General features: G+C 38.9%; 1 protein-coding gene across 2 annotated transcripts; it reads left to right on the top strand.

Moving 5' to 3' along the window:
* Window positions 1–439: 439 nt before the first annotated feature.
* Window positions 440–8,859, top strand: LOC108891270 (sterile alpha motif domain-containing protein 9-like). Of its 2 annotated transcripts, none has more exons than XM_018688377.2 (10): window positions 440–552; window positions 1,852–4,593; window positions 5,050–5,093; window positions 5,200–5,264; window positions 5,391–5,599; window positions 6,016–6,272; window positions 6,430–6,558; window positions 6,945–7,086; window positions 7,239–7,274; window positions 7,452–8,859. In XM_018688377.2, the coding sequence occupies exons 2-10, from the start codon at window positions 1,869–1,871 to the stop codon at window positions 7,718–7,720; spliced, it is 3,876 nt and encodes a 1,291-aa protein (XP_018543893.1). In that variant the 5' UTR covers window positions 440–552; window positions 1,852–1,868; the 3' UTR covers window positions 7,721–8,859. The 2 variants fall into 2 exon arrangements, with proteins under 2 accessions (XP_018543893.1, XP_018543895.1); XM_018688379.2 differs by having other exon boundaries at window positions 7,457–7,599.
* Window positions 8,860–15,649: the final 6,790 nt, after the last annotated feature.

The following is a 15,649-nucleotide window of genomic DNA, read 5'->3' on the forward strand; positions in this document are numbered from 1 at the left end:
TGTTGTTTAAATGTTGTATGGGACCAGTTTTTTAATGTGTCACAGTATATTTATAGGAGTAGCAGTGTGTGAGGGAAAACATCCAACATCCCAAATTAACAGACTTTGCTGTTTTATGTTGTCATATATTTTTGTAAAGTGAATATATATGGGTTTTGATATGCTCTTGGCAGGACAAAGGACATTTAAAGACATCACTGTGGATTCTCTGAGGTTGTCATGGGTCTATGTCGGTGCATTGTGACACTGAGCAGTTCAGATAAATGTAAAGTCTGCTCCTGAGTGTTTCTGGCACAATGAGATATATTGCGATTTTATGAATAAGAATATAATACGATTATTTAATAAAGCCATTTTCTGTATGACTTGAATTTTATTTGACTTTTAGAAATACCAAAAAAGGGGGAGGGGGGCGCACAAACGGAATGTAATGCGGACTGGAGGAGGTGCATCCTGACAGGCTGAATTCGGGGAGGAAATACGAGTTTGAGGAAATCAGATACCTCAAAATCAATGAAAGAAGTGGATGCCGGATGAAGACAGCAAGTAAAGGTCGGTTTATATTTTCCTCGAAGTTACTTAAACTGTGTGACTCTGGGTGTAAATTCTTAAATAGCTGCGATTAATCTACTGGTGCATCCTGAATTTAAGCAGACTGGGACATCAATATAGTTTGTTGACACCCGCGACAGCGGCTTGTTCACATTTTGTATATGTGTGTGTGTAAAAAGATGTAATCAAGTTTAACAAACGCTTTACTGGAATCCATGAGCTGTAAATGGAGCCGGGACAGTGTGTCGAGGTTATGACGTTGAAAATATAATTGAAAAAGGAAACACCGACATTGAAACACTTGCACTGACCGACAACACGCAGGCTTGACTGCACACTCAAAACAGCGGCTTTTCTGAGTTCACCGTCGACTCTCAAACCACAGCCTCTTTCTACCAGTGTTTTTACACACAGAGCTGGGCTGGGTTAAAGCTAAGTTGTAACTAACGCAATGAGCTCTCTGAAATGACTGCGGATCCACACTGTCCAGCCGCTCCCTTCCCTTCACACCGCGCCCCTCCCTGCCAAAACAGTGACAGAGAACTGAAACTGAAACTTAGGGACCCTGAAAATAAAGTGTCAGCATGAAAAGACTGTGACTGAGAAAAGACTGACTCGACGAAAAAAAAAGAAGATTGTCGTTGAATAACAAAACAGGATTAAAAAATATGAAAAAATAAGATTGTTAGTGCACAGTCAGAAAATGAACAGATGTGTTTTGCCAGGCAGTTTTATGATCCTGACAAGTTTTAAAACCAGGAGAGAGTAATCTGTTGATCTCAGAACAGAGAACAGCAATTTGCTCTACTACACAATATTATCGAAACTCCCTCACTCTCACCTATAACTTCATCACCCCTTTAACCTCTTTGTTTCCTGTACAGTTTTGTTTGCAGCATTTCCTCTCCAGTCTGCTCTCCTTTCCACTGCAGCTGTCGTTCAGACTCAGGCAACAGGCTTCACAGTGTCTGATAGTTTTCAGGCTCTCAGTTTAAGATCTCTTTTCCCTTGTTATCATAAGTTGATTTCGACTTTCAGATTCACATGAATGTGACATGCATTAAAATTAGATTTGTGTGCTTCTCACAGCTATCGATCCTTTTTTTCAGTTGGTGTCTCAAGGTTAAGAGGATTAGAGAGTGCATTATGTCAGGCTAGCTGCTACATATATGTTGGGTATTTTATTTTTTGCATCATGTTTAAATAACTGGTCTGTTTTGTCTTAAAATCACAATCTACAGAGGTTCTGCCAGTTTCTAATTTTTTTTTTTTTTTTTTTTTTCATTCATTCATTTACAGTAAACTGAAAGTCCGGGATGGCAAATGGACCAGGCTTGGCCCTCGCTGGAGGTGGGGAAATTTATGTTGGGAGTGAAATCAGAGATTCCCTGACACTTTTGGATGTTCTTTATGCAAATCAGTTTGAAAGAGAGACTTTTGGTCCAATAGTTTTTGAGCAGACGGAGGAAAACTTTTATAGAGGGGCCCCACCAAAATGGTTGAACTTTCATATTGGTCAACAAGCAAAGTCAAACAGCGCCCAAACACCTCTTGTTAAACGAGATGGATATGATACACTTGTGCAAGAAATTTTCCAAAAAAGAAAATATCCTGGAATATCCACTGTTAAACTATTCCACCAGCCACGATGTGGAGGAACCACATTGGCCATGCAGGTGTTGTGGGACTTGAGGAAAAGGTTCAGGTGTGCTGTTTTAACAGGTTCAACCTCAGACATCACAAATGTTGCAAAGGAGGTGGTCCACCTCTTCACAGCAGGGAGTCGAGGCCACCAGAACACTGTGCTGCTGTTACTGAATGATGAGGAGATTCTGGAAAATCTGCAAGACAGCATTATGATGACGATGGCTGAACAGGAAATAGATACCCCTATGCCTGTGGTGATTTTACTCAGCTGTGTTAGAAAAGAAGCAGTTCTACAGAGTGACCATGTTGTCCTAGAAAGAGCACTCTCTGAAACAGAGAAGCAAAAATTTAATGAGAAAAAGGAAGAGCTCAGTAGTAGGTACAGTGATAAATACCAGGAATTCCATGGCTTTAACATAATACAAACTAATTTCTCTCAAGCCTACGTCAGACAAGCATGCATGGTATTCTCCGAAGTTCGAAGAGCAAACAGACCATTGAAGAATCAGCTTGCTGCCTTCTTATCCCTGCTGAGTGCCTATGTACCAGATTCATATCTCCTGGAGTCTCAGTGCCTGGACTTCTTCAAACATGATGACTCCATCCATGGACACCTTTCTCTGGAGGACAGAATGCAGCCCTTCAGTCATCTAATCATCACCTACCAACAAGATAAAACATCTGAGAGAAGAGTCCGCATGGCTCACCCTATGATAGCACAGTGTTGTACTGAACTGATGGCTGAGGCAGGTGTGACCAGAAGTGACACAGCAAGAAACCTCTTGACCCGTTTTTGCAGGGCTGAGTTTCCTCCATATTTGCTTGGTTTTGTCAAATACATGTTGACCAAAAGAGAAATGAAAACAGAGGAGAATCCAATCGATAACACAGAGATTAAAGAGGACAGAGAAAGGTTTTCTAGACTGATTCTAGATATTCAAGACACAGAGGACAGTGTTGAGAGTGCATCAGTTTTAAAGTTGGCATCAAATAAATTTGAGCAAAATCCATTTTTTCCTCAAGCACTTGCTCGTGTTTATTACCTAGAACTGAAAGACTACAGTAAGGCTGAAATATGGGCAAAAAAAGCAAAAGAAAGAGATTCCCACAATTCACATATTGCTGATACACTGGGCCAAGTCCATAAGAACCATCTGAAGAGCAAAAAAGAGTCTTCTGACAATCAAACAGAAATTTTGCAACTTGCGAAAAAGGCTATTGAAGCTTTTAAAGATGAAGAACGGCTTGCTGAAAATGACATCGAAGGTGGGACAAAAGTCAGGACCAAAGTCTCACGTGTTTTTAACACCAGAGGGCAGCTTGGTTACCTGCAGGTTTGCAGTATTCTGTATGACCTTCTTGTCAGTCAGAATAAAACCTGGAGAAGAGTTCTCACAAAGGATGTGTCCATGGACTCTGTCCTGGAATCACTCGGAGACAACAAACTCCTCCGATTTCATGATCTTATAAAGAGCCTCAGAGATGAGGTTGAAAGAAAATGTGCATTTCTTGACAAATATCTGGCGTACTCAAAGCCTTACATGAAGAAAGATGATGACCAATACATCTCTGGGGTCACCTCAGATTGCTACCGGAAGTATGTTGGAGACACGACACCCTCACACATGAAAGAAAAATGTGCTGATTTCATCCATAAACTCAAACAAAATCTCGCTGACAGCTCTGCTAGAGTCGTCTCATGTCTTGACAGAGAATGCACTAAGTCAGTGCTTAAAGAAATAACTACATGGTGGGAAGAAATCTATACAAGTAAAGATTCTTTAACAGCTCTGGTGAACTACATTCTTGCTCACATTATGCTGTCAAATGTAGGAGTAAATTTCCCCCCCAAACACAAATATTTAACTACATTCAGAAAACAAATGCCCCTGAGCCCAACAGAAGAACCTGTGTTCCACATGTTAGGCCTTCTCTTAAACTGGCCTGCAGACAGTGAAGACAAAAGTGTCCTTGACCTCAGTCAGTTAGTCCGGTATATGCACTTCTCTTACGAACATGCATATAAGACGTACTTTCGATCAAGGTACCTTCACCCACTGTTTTTCATTGGAAAAGGTCGAGGTCTGAGCAGAATTGTTCACAGAGAAGTCCTGGAGAGATTATTTCTTGGGCAAAACAAGGGAGCAAAACGAGATTTGAGCAACTGGAACCATGAGAAGATTTTCCTAAATCCCATGGTTCAAGAGCACCTTCTCAGAGTTGAAGGGGTGGTACGAAACTACAGCGTATTTGCAGCTATTGGAGACAATGAGATTGAGGTGGATGCGAACCTGAGAAACAGCCTCTGGAGGCCACGCCAAGTTTCCTTTTATCTTGGATTTACCATCAGAGGTCCTGTGGCCTTTGGCATCCGGACCAAAACTGCAGAAAAGGGTAAGTTGATAACATACTAAAATGTTAGCATAATTGAATATCTACCTGTCAGAAATTTTGGAACATGTTCCATTAGGATATTGTCCAAAGCAAGAGACAACTGTAAAAATCCCTATTTGAACTTGAAACCCTGGTCTCAGCGCTATGATAAAGGCAGAGTTACACACCTAGTTGTATCAGTATGGTCCGATAATGTCCGATAATGGAGCTCTCACCATTATTGGACTGCCATAGAGACTAATCCCATTGGGTATTGGTGGGTCGTAAAAAAATCCACAAAGTTTATCCCAGAGGATGATCCCAGGAATTTGTTTTTGGAGCGACATCTTGCTGTTGATTTTTTAAAATGTATTTTTTAATTGTTTAGATGCCACTAAAGGCATGTACAGTGAGACAGAAATGTGTTTTTTGTTGTTTGGGTGTTCCCCTTTAACTTTACCATTGTTCTTTAAAAAGGGCCCTCTGGAAGGTTGAAGCTTGGACCTTGGGGCAGAGAAACAGTAAGCTTTTTGTTCTTACATTTTGTTGTATTTTATCATAATTTTGAAAATTGGCAGATCCACCAATTGTAGCTGCTGATTTAAAAAATGTTGTCTTCCAAAACAGGACTCCAGTGATTGGACTACTGTGAAACCAGAGGTCAACGGGCTGCATGAGGTTCATACCTATAGGTAAAGATTATATCTTAAGTAATAAATGCAGTTTGTGCCCCAAAAAACAAAGCATTTTGCATTGATTCAAGGTTGCTCATGCATGTTCCTTAATACAGTAATTTGTTTTCTCTTTCACAAAATTAGCATCCAGTCTGAAGCGGGTCAGTATGAATGCAGTGTGTCTGCCCTGCGCTGGGTTTGTAATAAAAAGGTCAGCTTCCATTACCAGTTTCGCTCATGGGAGGAACACATGGCGGAACCTGCATGCATTGATTACATGCCAGCAGGACCCCTACTGGACATCACAGTCACAGATGGGAAACTGGAGGAGGTGCATCTACCACACTGGATAGGTGAGTGGACATACAGTATAATCACAATTGTTTAATTATGTGTGTGAATAAATGAAGAAATGCCATTCTCCTTTCTAGATGTATATATTTTATTCCACCCCAGTGGCGACAGCCACAGCTAGAGTCACAGTATCTCGTTGTCTGTCCCATTCTCATCAGTATGATTTCTCATAGATGCCTTGTCAGTTAAATTTGGCGCAAATGTTCACTAGGACTCAAGGATGAACTTATTAGAATTTGATTGTTAAAGGTCAAAGGCCAAGGTCATTGTGACCTCACAAAATATCCATTAATTATGAAAAAATTAACATGTACAACCATCATCATCATACAACCTTAAGGCAGTAAATCTAGTTTTGCTCTGTTTTTTATTGATTGATCTTTTATTGTTTGTTTGTTTGTTTGTCTTTGTGCAGACCACAGCTCCAAAATTTCAGACTTGTTTTCAATCCTACACGTGGACACCTGTGGCAATTTTGTGGAACAAGTGTCGGAGGTGACATCCTCCCACATCAAGTTACTCCAGCCAACTTTCTCTCCACGGGGGGTTATGATCCGGAAAAAACTGGGCATCTCCGTGAAGGTTTTCTATGATGTCTTAATATACAAGACAAAAAAGGAATTCCTCACATTGCATGTTTACCTGGTCCCACCTGATCGTGATGTGAAACAGGTTCATGTTTTATTTTTCTCTGTGATTAATACAAACCATTGCAAGATGCACCTGAAAATCTTTTGTATAGAAACACCAAACACATTATGATTGTACTTCAAAAACAGATGTCAGTGTTGGCTGCTGTAATTTTAAGGATTGTAATTTTTTTTCCCAGAAAGTGGAGAGAAATGAGACGTCCTATGGATCAATAATGATCCCAAAACCAAACCCAGACAAATCTCTTGAGATGCTGGATCATTTCTTCCTCACAACAGACATGGACACTGCTGAAATTCAGCCTGATGTAAGGTTTAATAGTTTAATTTATGGAGCTCAGTCTTAGCAAATGTCACATGAATATCAGGTTCTATACTAGTTTGAGCCATTTTTCCCCACTGACAGCAACATTCTCTCAGAAAATTTGGACAATTAACTGTTATCTGGCAATTTGGCAGACTAGGACAAGTGCCCATTGAGTGATGTTAAATACTAAGACATATTAATCAGAAGAGTCTTGCTACATTGACATCACTTGGAAAATGATTTATCCAGTACTTTAAAGCTTCACGTTGTTTTAGTGTTGGGACCTGTCTTTCTTATCTTTCTGCTCTTGAAAAAGCATTGATTATTACAATTCAAATTTACCATAATAGAAAAACATCTAAAGTCCACACAATATTTCCTCCACAGAAATTAAAGCTAAGATATGAGAGGAGAAATTTCTTTGAGGTCTTCATCAGAAATGCAGACAGTGACTTCAGTCTAAAGCTTCAGAGTAAGCAAAATAAAAATAATGAACATGACACTGTCTGGACCTGCACTATTCGACAAGGTCAGTGTGTGTCTTTTTTACTATTTTCTTTTTTTCTTTATTCTGTTTAGCTACACATATACTGTCTTGTGACTTCTCTTGTGCAAAAAATCCCCCCAAACATATCCTATATCCAGTAGTTAATCAGCACTGTAATCTGCATTCTGTTTCAGGAGACTACCAAAATCAAAGCACTGATCACAAGGACGGTAAGAAAAGACATTACTGGATTAAAAGACACAATATGCACACCCATAATAATTCTAAACACTGCTCTGCTTGAACATTTTCAGTTCCTTGTGTTAGAAATTTTAACTTTAACCAAAACAACTTCTCATATTCACTTGTGTTTTTTCCATTGTTTTTATGTTGATTGATTGCCTCAGGGCAGCATTTCATTGATCGCCATCGCACAGCTCTGATTCAGAGAGTGAACGATACAGGGCCCATCCTGGACGAGCTCATGGATTGGGGACTAATCTCAAGTGAGAACTACGAATCTGTGAGAGCCTTAAAAACCACACAGGACCAGATGCGTGCCATTCTGAAACCTGTGAGCGCTGCCAGCACAAGAGGCAAAGATGCCTTCTATGAAATCCTGAAAGGGATGAAGCATCTGAGGCCTCTCATCTCTGAGCTTGAGGGATCTGGATAAACCTAATAGGAAAAAAAGACATGGAGCTTTGCATTCTAAGTCGATATTTGTTGCTTAGATGACAGAAAACAGTGTCAAATTTACTGACCACACATTGACTTTACTGACAATTCATTGACTTATAAAGAACGTGGACTCTTGTGGCCCAAACCACCTCTGAATGTGACTTGAGTGATCACATTTCAAATGGTTCCTCAATGCTTCTTTGGTGCATGTACACATGTACCCAGAGCTGTCTACCTGTGATCGAATCACCTGACACGCATGCTAGAGCCAAGTCTGAACAGGGCCTTATAAGCCTTATAAGCACTACACTGAGATGATTGGACGTAAACACTGTTTTGTGGATGTATTCATCTCTGCTATAAAAGGAAATGCTGTATATCAGCCAGCTCAAATGAAAAGTGTCTTTGTGACTTAAAGGAAATTAAGTACCCAAAACTACACCGCATGTTTTTTTGTATTTTATTTATGGATTTATGAAATGTATCAAAATGCAAAATGTTTTAAGTGTACTAAATTCTGAGCAGCATACAACATACATTTTTGTATCTTTCATTGTATTGGTTGGTTGTTGGTTGTATTGTATTGTTCTTTATTCCATGTAAATATTAAATGTTTTGCATTAAGCAACATGAGTAAGGCAGAGCCACGGGAATTGTAAATGCATTTTTTAAAACACAGATTTTGTTGTTTAAATGTTGTTTAAATGATATAGCTCAGTTTTAAAGCTTTTAAGATTAGATGTATCTTCTTCGAAAAGTGCTTGACCAAAGACTAAAGAAGTTTTATTTACGTTTTTTGTTTTATTTGTACAGTCAAGAAACACCAACAGGTACCCTTCAGCTAAATGGTTGGACCAGATCATGTTGTGACATGATTTATACAAGTGCACTGAGAGATTTAATATGAAAGAGTCTTATTCTCTGTCATTATTTTTTCTACATTCCTTATATATATCATTTTATCTTCTTTTTTTTTTACCTTTATTAATGTCAAGACAAAGTTAGAGTAAGAAGAATGGGAACATACACATACACACATACATATGTCTTAATTATTTTCAGCTTGCCCCAGCTGGTAATAGTTAAATATTTGTTTTATTTTAGCAATAATAAATTACACAAATTAAAGACAAATATGTGTTTTTGCATTTGTTACATTTCCGCATATAACATGAGAGCTTTAATACTTGGCATGGGCATTGTGACTATCCCTCCACCTGAGTTCTGGGTGTTTTTCTGTGTTGCAGGTGCTGATTGGACGGTCTACGGTGCATGAGCAATGTACTTGTTTTTTCTGCTGCAGTTGGCTCGCGCGTGTCGTCATTGTCACGTCGTGTGTCGTCATTGGCTAGACATGCTGGGAGGAGCCAGAGAGGCGGAGAAACGAAGTCGGGAAAACAGTTTAAATGCAGTGGTTGAAGTGTTGCTTCGGTTTGTCAGTGCTGTGCGTAGATGCTAAAACAAGCTTTGGAGCTGGTGTTTGTGTAGTGCCAATGAGGATGGATGTGGAATACACCTGCAGCGCGGAGGTAAGGCTAAGGAGCGAACTAGCGTTAGTATTTGCGTTAGCATTAGCATTAGCCTGTTCTCTTAATGACTTAACCGTATATCCGTTTCAGTCGTTTTTTGTCGTGTGGGTAAGAGTGTGTTTGTGTTTCCGTGACTGAGGCATCCCTTACATGAATTGTAGACCCCCAACGTGGACGGATGAGAACACAGCCAACTCTTGATAGTTTAATTCACTGTTGTATTTGCTTGCAGTTACATAGCAGGCATTTTCATCTCCTTGTAACTTTGTGTTCCACCCTGATCATATTAACTTTATAGCGGTGTTTGTCGCCGTTGTGTGTATGTGGTCATTTTGTATTATATTGCGTCTGTACCTGGCTTCTTTACACCTGGATGTCAGCGATAGCATTAGGGACGAGCGTTAGCATTAGCCTTATTTTACATTGGGCTTTTTCCTTTTGTGTCGTCGTTTTTATTTGCGTGGGTTAAAGTGTTTGTTTCGGTGACTAAAGCGTCTCTGGCATGAGTTGTGGGCACCTTATGGAGGCAAGGTAATTGTTAACTAGTCTGTTTGTTTAACATGTTGTGATCATTTTGTGTCTATTTGTGGTTTTATTGCATCATTTTGCGTTTTTACTATTTTACGTCTATTTATGATCAGCGTCTTTGTCTCTTTGTGGTCCTTCTCTGTAGTTCTGTGTCCATTCCTGATCATTTTACATTTCTTTGAGGTCAATTTTTGCTTCATTGTGGCAGTTAAGCATCTCATTGTGATTGTTTTGCCTCAAAGTTTTTTTTAAACTTTTTTTACTGTTGCTGTTCAGTATTTTGTTCAGAAAAGTATAATAATAGAACTAATCTGCAATATAAAAATAATGTAGTAAATGTAAATAAAGTAATCTGTATTATAGAAATAATGTAAAAGTAAATAGCAATATCAGAAGTTAGATGTTACAGTCAAAGTTCTGTTTTACTAGATGTATTTTCAACAGTAAACATAAATTTAGAAGTAGTATATAACAAGAAAAGTAATATGTAATGGTAACAGTAATCTAAAATTAGCTGTAACAGTAATTCTGTGATATAAAAGCAACGCAGAAGTAATTGTAATCCAAAAAAAGAGGTGAAAATGTCACAGTATAGTAAGTGGTCAAAAATGTCATTGTGTAGTAAGGCATAAAAATGTCATAATATACTAAGGCATCAAATGTTCTGTTTCTGCTGTAATGTTAAATATGTATCTGTGTTTTCATAGTTAAACTGTTGATGAGGAATAGGTAGTAGTGTATTGATCATTTTCCTTTGTATGTTTCTCTTTGGTTTCCTCCAGGTGCCACCGCCTCGTCCATGATCAATCGTAGAGACGTCGTCCACGATCGGAGAGACATTGTTGAGGATGAGGGAGACATCGTCCACGATCAGAGACTTTGTCCATGATCGCAGAGACCTTGTCAAAGACGAGAGAGACGTTGTCCTTGATCAGAGACATTGTCCCATGCTTCGTAGAGCTCTGCGCAAGAATCGGTAGAGACACTGTGGTTCCTCGATTCGACGGCATGACCGCGATCATGGAGACATTGTTGATGGTCACAGAGACACCGTTGATGATCTCAGAGACATCGTCCACGATCACAAAAACATTGTCCATGATCCGAGAGACTTTGTCCATAATCTCAGAGACATTGTCCGCGATCTCAGGGACATAGTCCACAATCCGAGAGACATCATCCACAGTCGCAGAGACGTCGTCCATGATTGCAGAGAGATATCTCATTGAGGAATTTCTTTGAGACCAGGACAGAGGCCTCCAGGTAATTCATAAACAGCTTTACATCAACTGTCTAACACAGAGCACTGACATTAAAATGTTTATGTTCAGTAGTCAGTATATCAGAAAAGTGTAATAACAGAAGTAATCTGCTATATAAAAATAATGTATAAGTAATCTGTATAGAAGTAATGTAAAAGTAAATAGCAATATCAGAAGTTAGATGTTACAGTCAAAGTTCTGTTTTACTAGATGTATTTTCAACAGTAAACATAAATTTAAAAGTAATATGTGACAAGAAAAGTAATATGTAATGGTAACCGTAATCTAAAATTAGCCGTAACAGTGATTCTGTGATATAAAAGCAATGCAGAAGTTATTGTAATCCAAAAAAGAGGTGAAGGGGTCAAAAATGCAATTGTGTAGTAAGGCATAAAAATGTCATAATATACTAAGGCATGTAAAACCATCAAATGTTCTGTTTCTGCTGTAATGTTAAATATTTATCTGTGTTTTCATAGTTAAACTGTTGATGAGGAATAGGTAGTAGTGTATTGATCATTTTCCTTTGTATGTTTCTCTTTGGTTTCCTCCAGGTGTCACCGCCTCGTCCATGATCAATCGCAGAGACGAGACGTCGTCCACGATCGGAGAGACATTGTTTGAGGATGAGGGAGACATCGTCCGCGATCAGAGACTTTGTCCATGATCGCAGAGACCTTGTCAAAGACGAGAGAGACGTTGTCCATGATCAGAGACATTGTCCCATGCTTCGTAGAGCTCTGCGCAAGAATCGGTAGAGACACTGTGGTTCCTCGATTCGACGGCATGACCGCGATCATGGAGACATTGTTGATGGTCACAGAGACACCGTTGATGATCTCCAGAGACATCGTCCACGATCACAAAACATTGTCCATGATCCGAGAGACTTTGTCCATAATCTCAGAGACATTGTCCGCGATCTCAGGGACATAGTCCACAATCCGAGAGACATCATCCACAGTCACAGAGACGTCGTCCATGATTGCAGAGAGATATCTCATTGAGGAATTTCTTTGAGACCAGGACAGAGGCCTCCAGGTAATTCATAAACAGCTTTACATCAACTGTCTAACACAGAGCACTGACATTAAAATGTTTATGTTCAGTAGTCAGTATATCAGAAAAGTGTAATAATAGAAGTAATATGCTATATAAAAATAATGTATAAGTAATCTGTATAGAAGTAATGTAAAAGTAAATAGCAATATCAGAAGTTAGATGTTACAGTCAAAGTTCTGTTTTACTAGATATATTTTACAACAGTAAACATAAATTTAGAAGTAGTATGTAACAAGAAAAGTAATATGTAATGGTAACAGTAATCTAAAATTAGCTGTAACAGTAATTCTGTGATATAAAAGCAACGCAGAAGTAATTGTAATCCAAAAAAAGAGGTGAAAATGTCACAGTATAGTAAGTGGTCAAAAATGTCATTGTGTAGTAAGGCATAAAAATGTCATAATATACTAAGGCATCAAATGTTCTGTTTCTGCTGTAATGTTAAATATGTATCTGTGTTTTCATAGTTAAACTGTTGATGAGGAATAGGTGGTAGTGTATTGATCATTTTCCTTTGTATGTTTCTCTTTGATTTCCTCCAGGTGTCACCGCCTCGTCCATGATCAATCGCAGAGACGAGACGTCGTCCACGATCGGAGAGACATTGTTGAGGATGAGGGAGACATCGTCCACCGATCAGAGACTTTGTCCATGATCGCAGAGACCTTGTCAAAGACGAGAGAGACGTTGTCCATGATCAGAGACATTGTCCCATGCTTCGTAGAGCTCTGCGCAAGAATCGGTAGAGACACTGTGGTTCCTCGATTCGACGGCATGACCGCGATCATGGAGACATTGTCGATGGTCACAGAGACACCGTTGATGATCTCAGAGACATCGTCCACGATCACAAAAACATTGTCCATGATCCGAGAGACTTTGTCCATAATCTCAGAGACATTTGTCCGCGATCTCAGGGACATAGTCCACAATCCGAGAGACATCATCCACAGTCGCAGAGACGTCGTCCATTGATTGCAGAGAGATATCTCATTGAGGAATTTCTTTGAGACCAGGACAGAGGCCTCCAGGTAATTCATAAACAGCTTTACATCAACTGTCTAACACAGAGCACTGACATTAAAATGTTTATGTTCAGTAGTCAGTATATCAGAAAAGTGTAATAACAGAAGTAATCTGCTATATAAAAATAATGTATAAGTAATCTGTATAGAAGTAATGTAAAAGTAAATTAGCAATATCAGAAGTTAGATGTTACAGTCAAAGTTCTGTTTTACTAGATGTATTTTCAACAGTAAACATAAATTTAAAAGTAATATGTGACAAGAAAAGTAATATGTAATGGTAACCGTAATCTAAAATTAGCCGTAACAGTGATTCTGTGATATAAAAGCAATGCAGAAGTTATTGTAATCCAAAAAAAGAGGTGAAGGGTCAAAAATGCAATTGTGTAGTAAGGCATAAAAATGTCATAATATACTAAGGCATGTAAAACATCAAATGTTCTGTTTCTGCTGTAATGTTAAATATTTATCTGTGTTTTCATAGTTAAACTGTTGATGAGGAATAGGTAGTAGTGTATTGATCATTTTCCTTTGTATGTTTCTCTTTGGTTTCCTCCAGGTGTCACCGGCCTCGTCCATGATCAATCGCAGAGACGAGACGTCGTCCACGATCGGAGAGACATTGTTGAGGATGAGGGAGACATCGTCCGCGATCAGAGACTTTGTCCATGATCGCAGAGACCTTGTCAAGACGAGAGAGACGTTTGTCCATGATCAGAGACATTGTCCCATGCTTCGTAGAGCTCTGCGCAAGAATCGGTAGAGACACTGTGGTTCCTCGATTCGACGGCATGACCGCGATCATGGAGACATTGTTGATGGTCACAGAGACACCGTTTGATGATCTCAGAGACATCGTCCACCGATCACAAAAACATTGTCCCATGATCCGAGAGACTTTGTCCATAATCTCAGAGACATTGTCCGCGATCTCAGGGACATAGTCCACAATCCGGAGAGACATCATCCACAGTCACAGAGACGTCGTCCATGATTGCAGAGAGATATCTCATTGAGGAATTTCTTTGAGACCAGGACAGAGGCCTCCAGGTAATTCATAAACAGCTTTACATCAACTGTCTACACAGAGCACTGACATTAAAATGTTTATGTTCAGTAGTCAGTATATCAGAAAAGTGTAATAATAGAAGTAATATGCTATATAAAATAATGTATAAGTAATCTGTATAGAAGTAATGTAAAAGTAAATAGCAATATCAGAAGTTAGATGTTACAGTCAAAGTTCTGTTTTACTAGATATATTTTACAACAGTAAACATAAATTTAGAAGTAGTATGTAACAAGAAAAGTAATATGTAATGGTAACAGTAATCTAAAATTAGCTGTAACAGTAATTCTGTGATATAAAAGCAACGCAGAAGTAATTGTAATCCAAAAAAGAGGGTGAAAATGTCACAGTATAGTAAGTGGTCAAAAATGTCATTGTGTAGTAAGGCATAAAAATGTCATAATATACTAAGGCATCAAATGTTCTGTTTCTGCTGTAATGTTAAATATGTATCTGTGTTTTCATAGTTAAACTGTTGATGAGGAATAGGTGGTAGTGTATTGATCATTTTCCTTTGTATGTTTCTCTTTGATTTCCTCCAGGTGTCACCGCCTCGTCCATGATCAATCGCAGAGACGAGACGTCGTCCACGATCGGAGAGACATTGTTGAGGATGAGGGAGACATCGTCCACGATCAGAGACTTTGTCCATGATCGCAGAGACCTTGTCAAAGACGAGAGAGACGTTGTCCATGATCAGAGACATTGTCCCATGCTTCGTAGAGCTCTGCGCAAGAATCGGTAGAGACACTGTGGTTCCTCGATTCGACGGCATGACGCCGATCATGGAGACATTGTCGATGGTCACAGAGACACCCGTTGATGATCTCAGAGACATCGTCCACGATCACAAAAACATTGTCCATGATCCGAGAGACTTTGTCCATAATCTCAGAGATTGTCCGCGATCTCAGGGACATAGTCCACAATCCGAGAGACATCATCCACAGTCGCAGAGACGTCGTCCATGATTGCAGAGAGATATCTCATTGAGGAATTTCTTTGAGACCAGGACAGAGGCCTCCAGGTAATTCATAAACAGCTTTACATCAACTGTCTAACACAGAGCACTGACATTAAAATGTTTATGTTCAGTAGTCAGTATATCAGAAAAGTGTAATAACAGAAGTAATCTGCTATATAAAAATAATGTATAAGTAATCTGTATAGAAGTAATGTAAAAGTAAATAGCAATATCAGAAGTTAGATGTTACAGTCAAAGTTCTGTTTTACTAGATGTATTTTCAACAGTAAACATAAATTTAAAAGTAATATGTGACAAGAAAAGTAATATGTAATGGTAACCGTAATCTAAAATTAGCCGTAACAGTGATTCTGTGATATAAAAGCAATGCAGAAGTTATTGTAATCCAAAAAAGAGGTGAAGGGGTCAAAAATGCAATTGTGTAGTAAGGCATAAAAATGTCATAATATACTAAGGCATGTAAA

This window comes from Lates calcarifer, unplaced genomic scaffold (genome assembly GCF_001640805.2).
Source record: "Lates calcarifer isolate ASB-BC8 unplaced genomic scaffold, TLL_Latcal_v3 _unitig_1908_quiver_1666, whole genome shotgun sequence".
Classification (NCBI taxonomy): domain Eukaryota; kingdom Metazoa; phylum Chordata; class Actinopteri; family Centropomidae; genus Lates; species Lates calcarifer.

Excerpts from the sequence above, each read along its gene's own strand:
- LOC108891270 (XM_018688377.2), top strand. The coding sequence starts at position 1,869 with ATGGCAAATGGACCAGGCTTGGCCCTCGCTGGAGGTGGGGAAATTTAT. Across the intron at positions 5,094-5,199 it reads GACCTTGGGGCAGAGAAACA|GACTCCAGTGATTGGACTAC; the intron begins GTAAGCTTTTTG and ends CTTCCAAAACAG. Across the intron at positions 6,273-6,429 it reads CTGATCGTGATGTGAAACAG|AAAGTGGAGAGAAATGAGAC; the intron begins GTTCATGTTTTA and ends TTTTTTTCCCAG.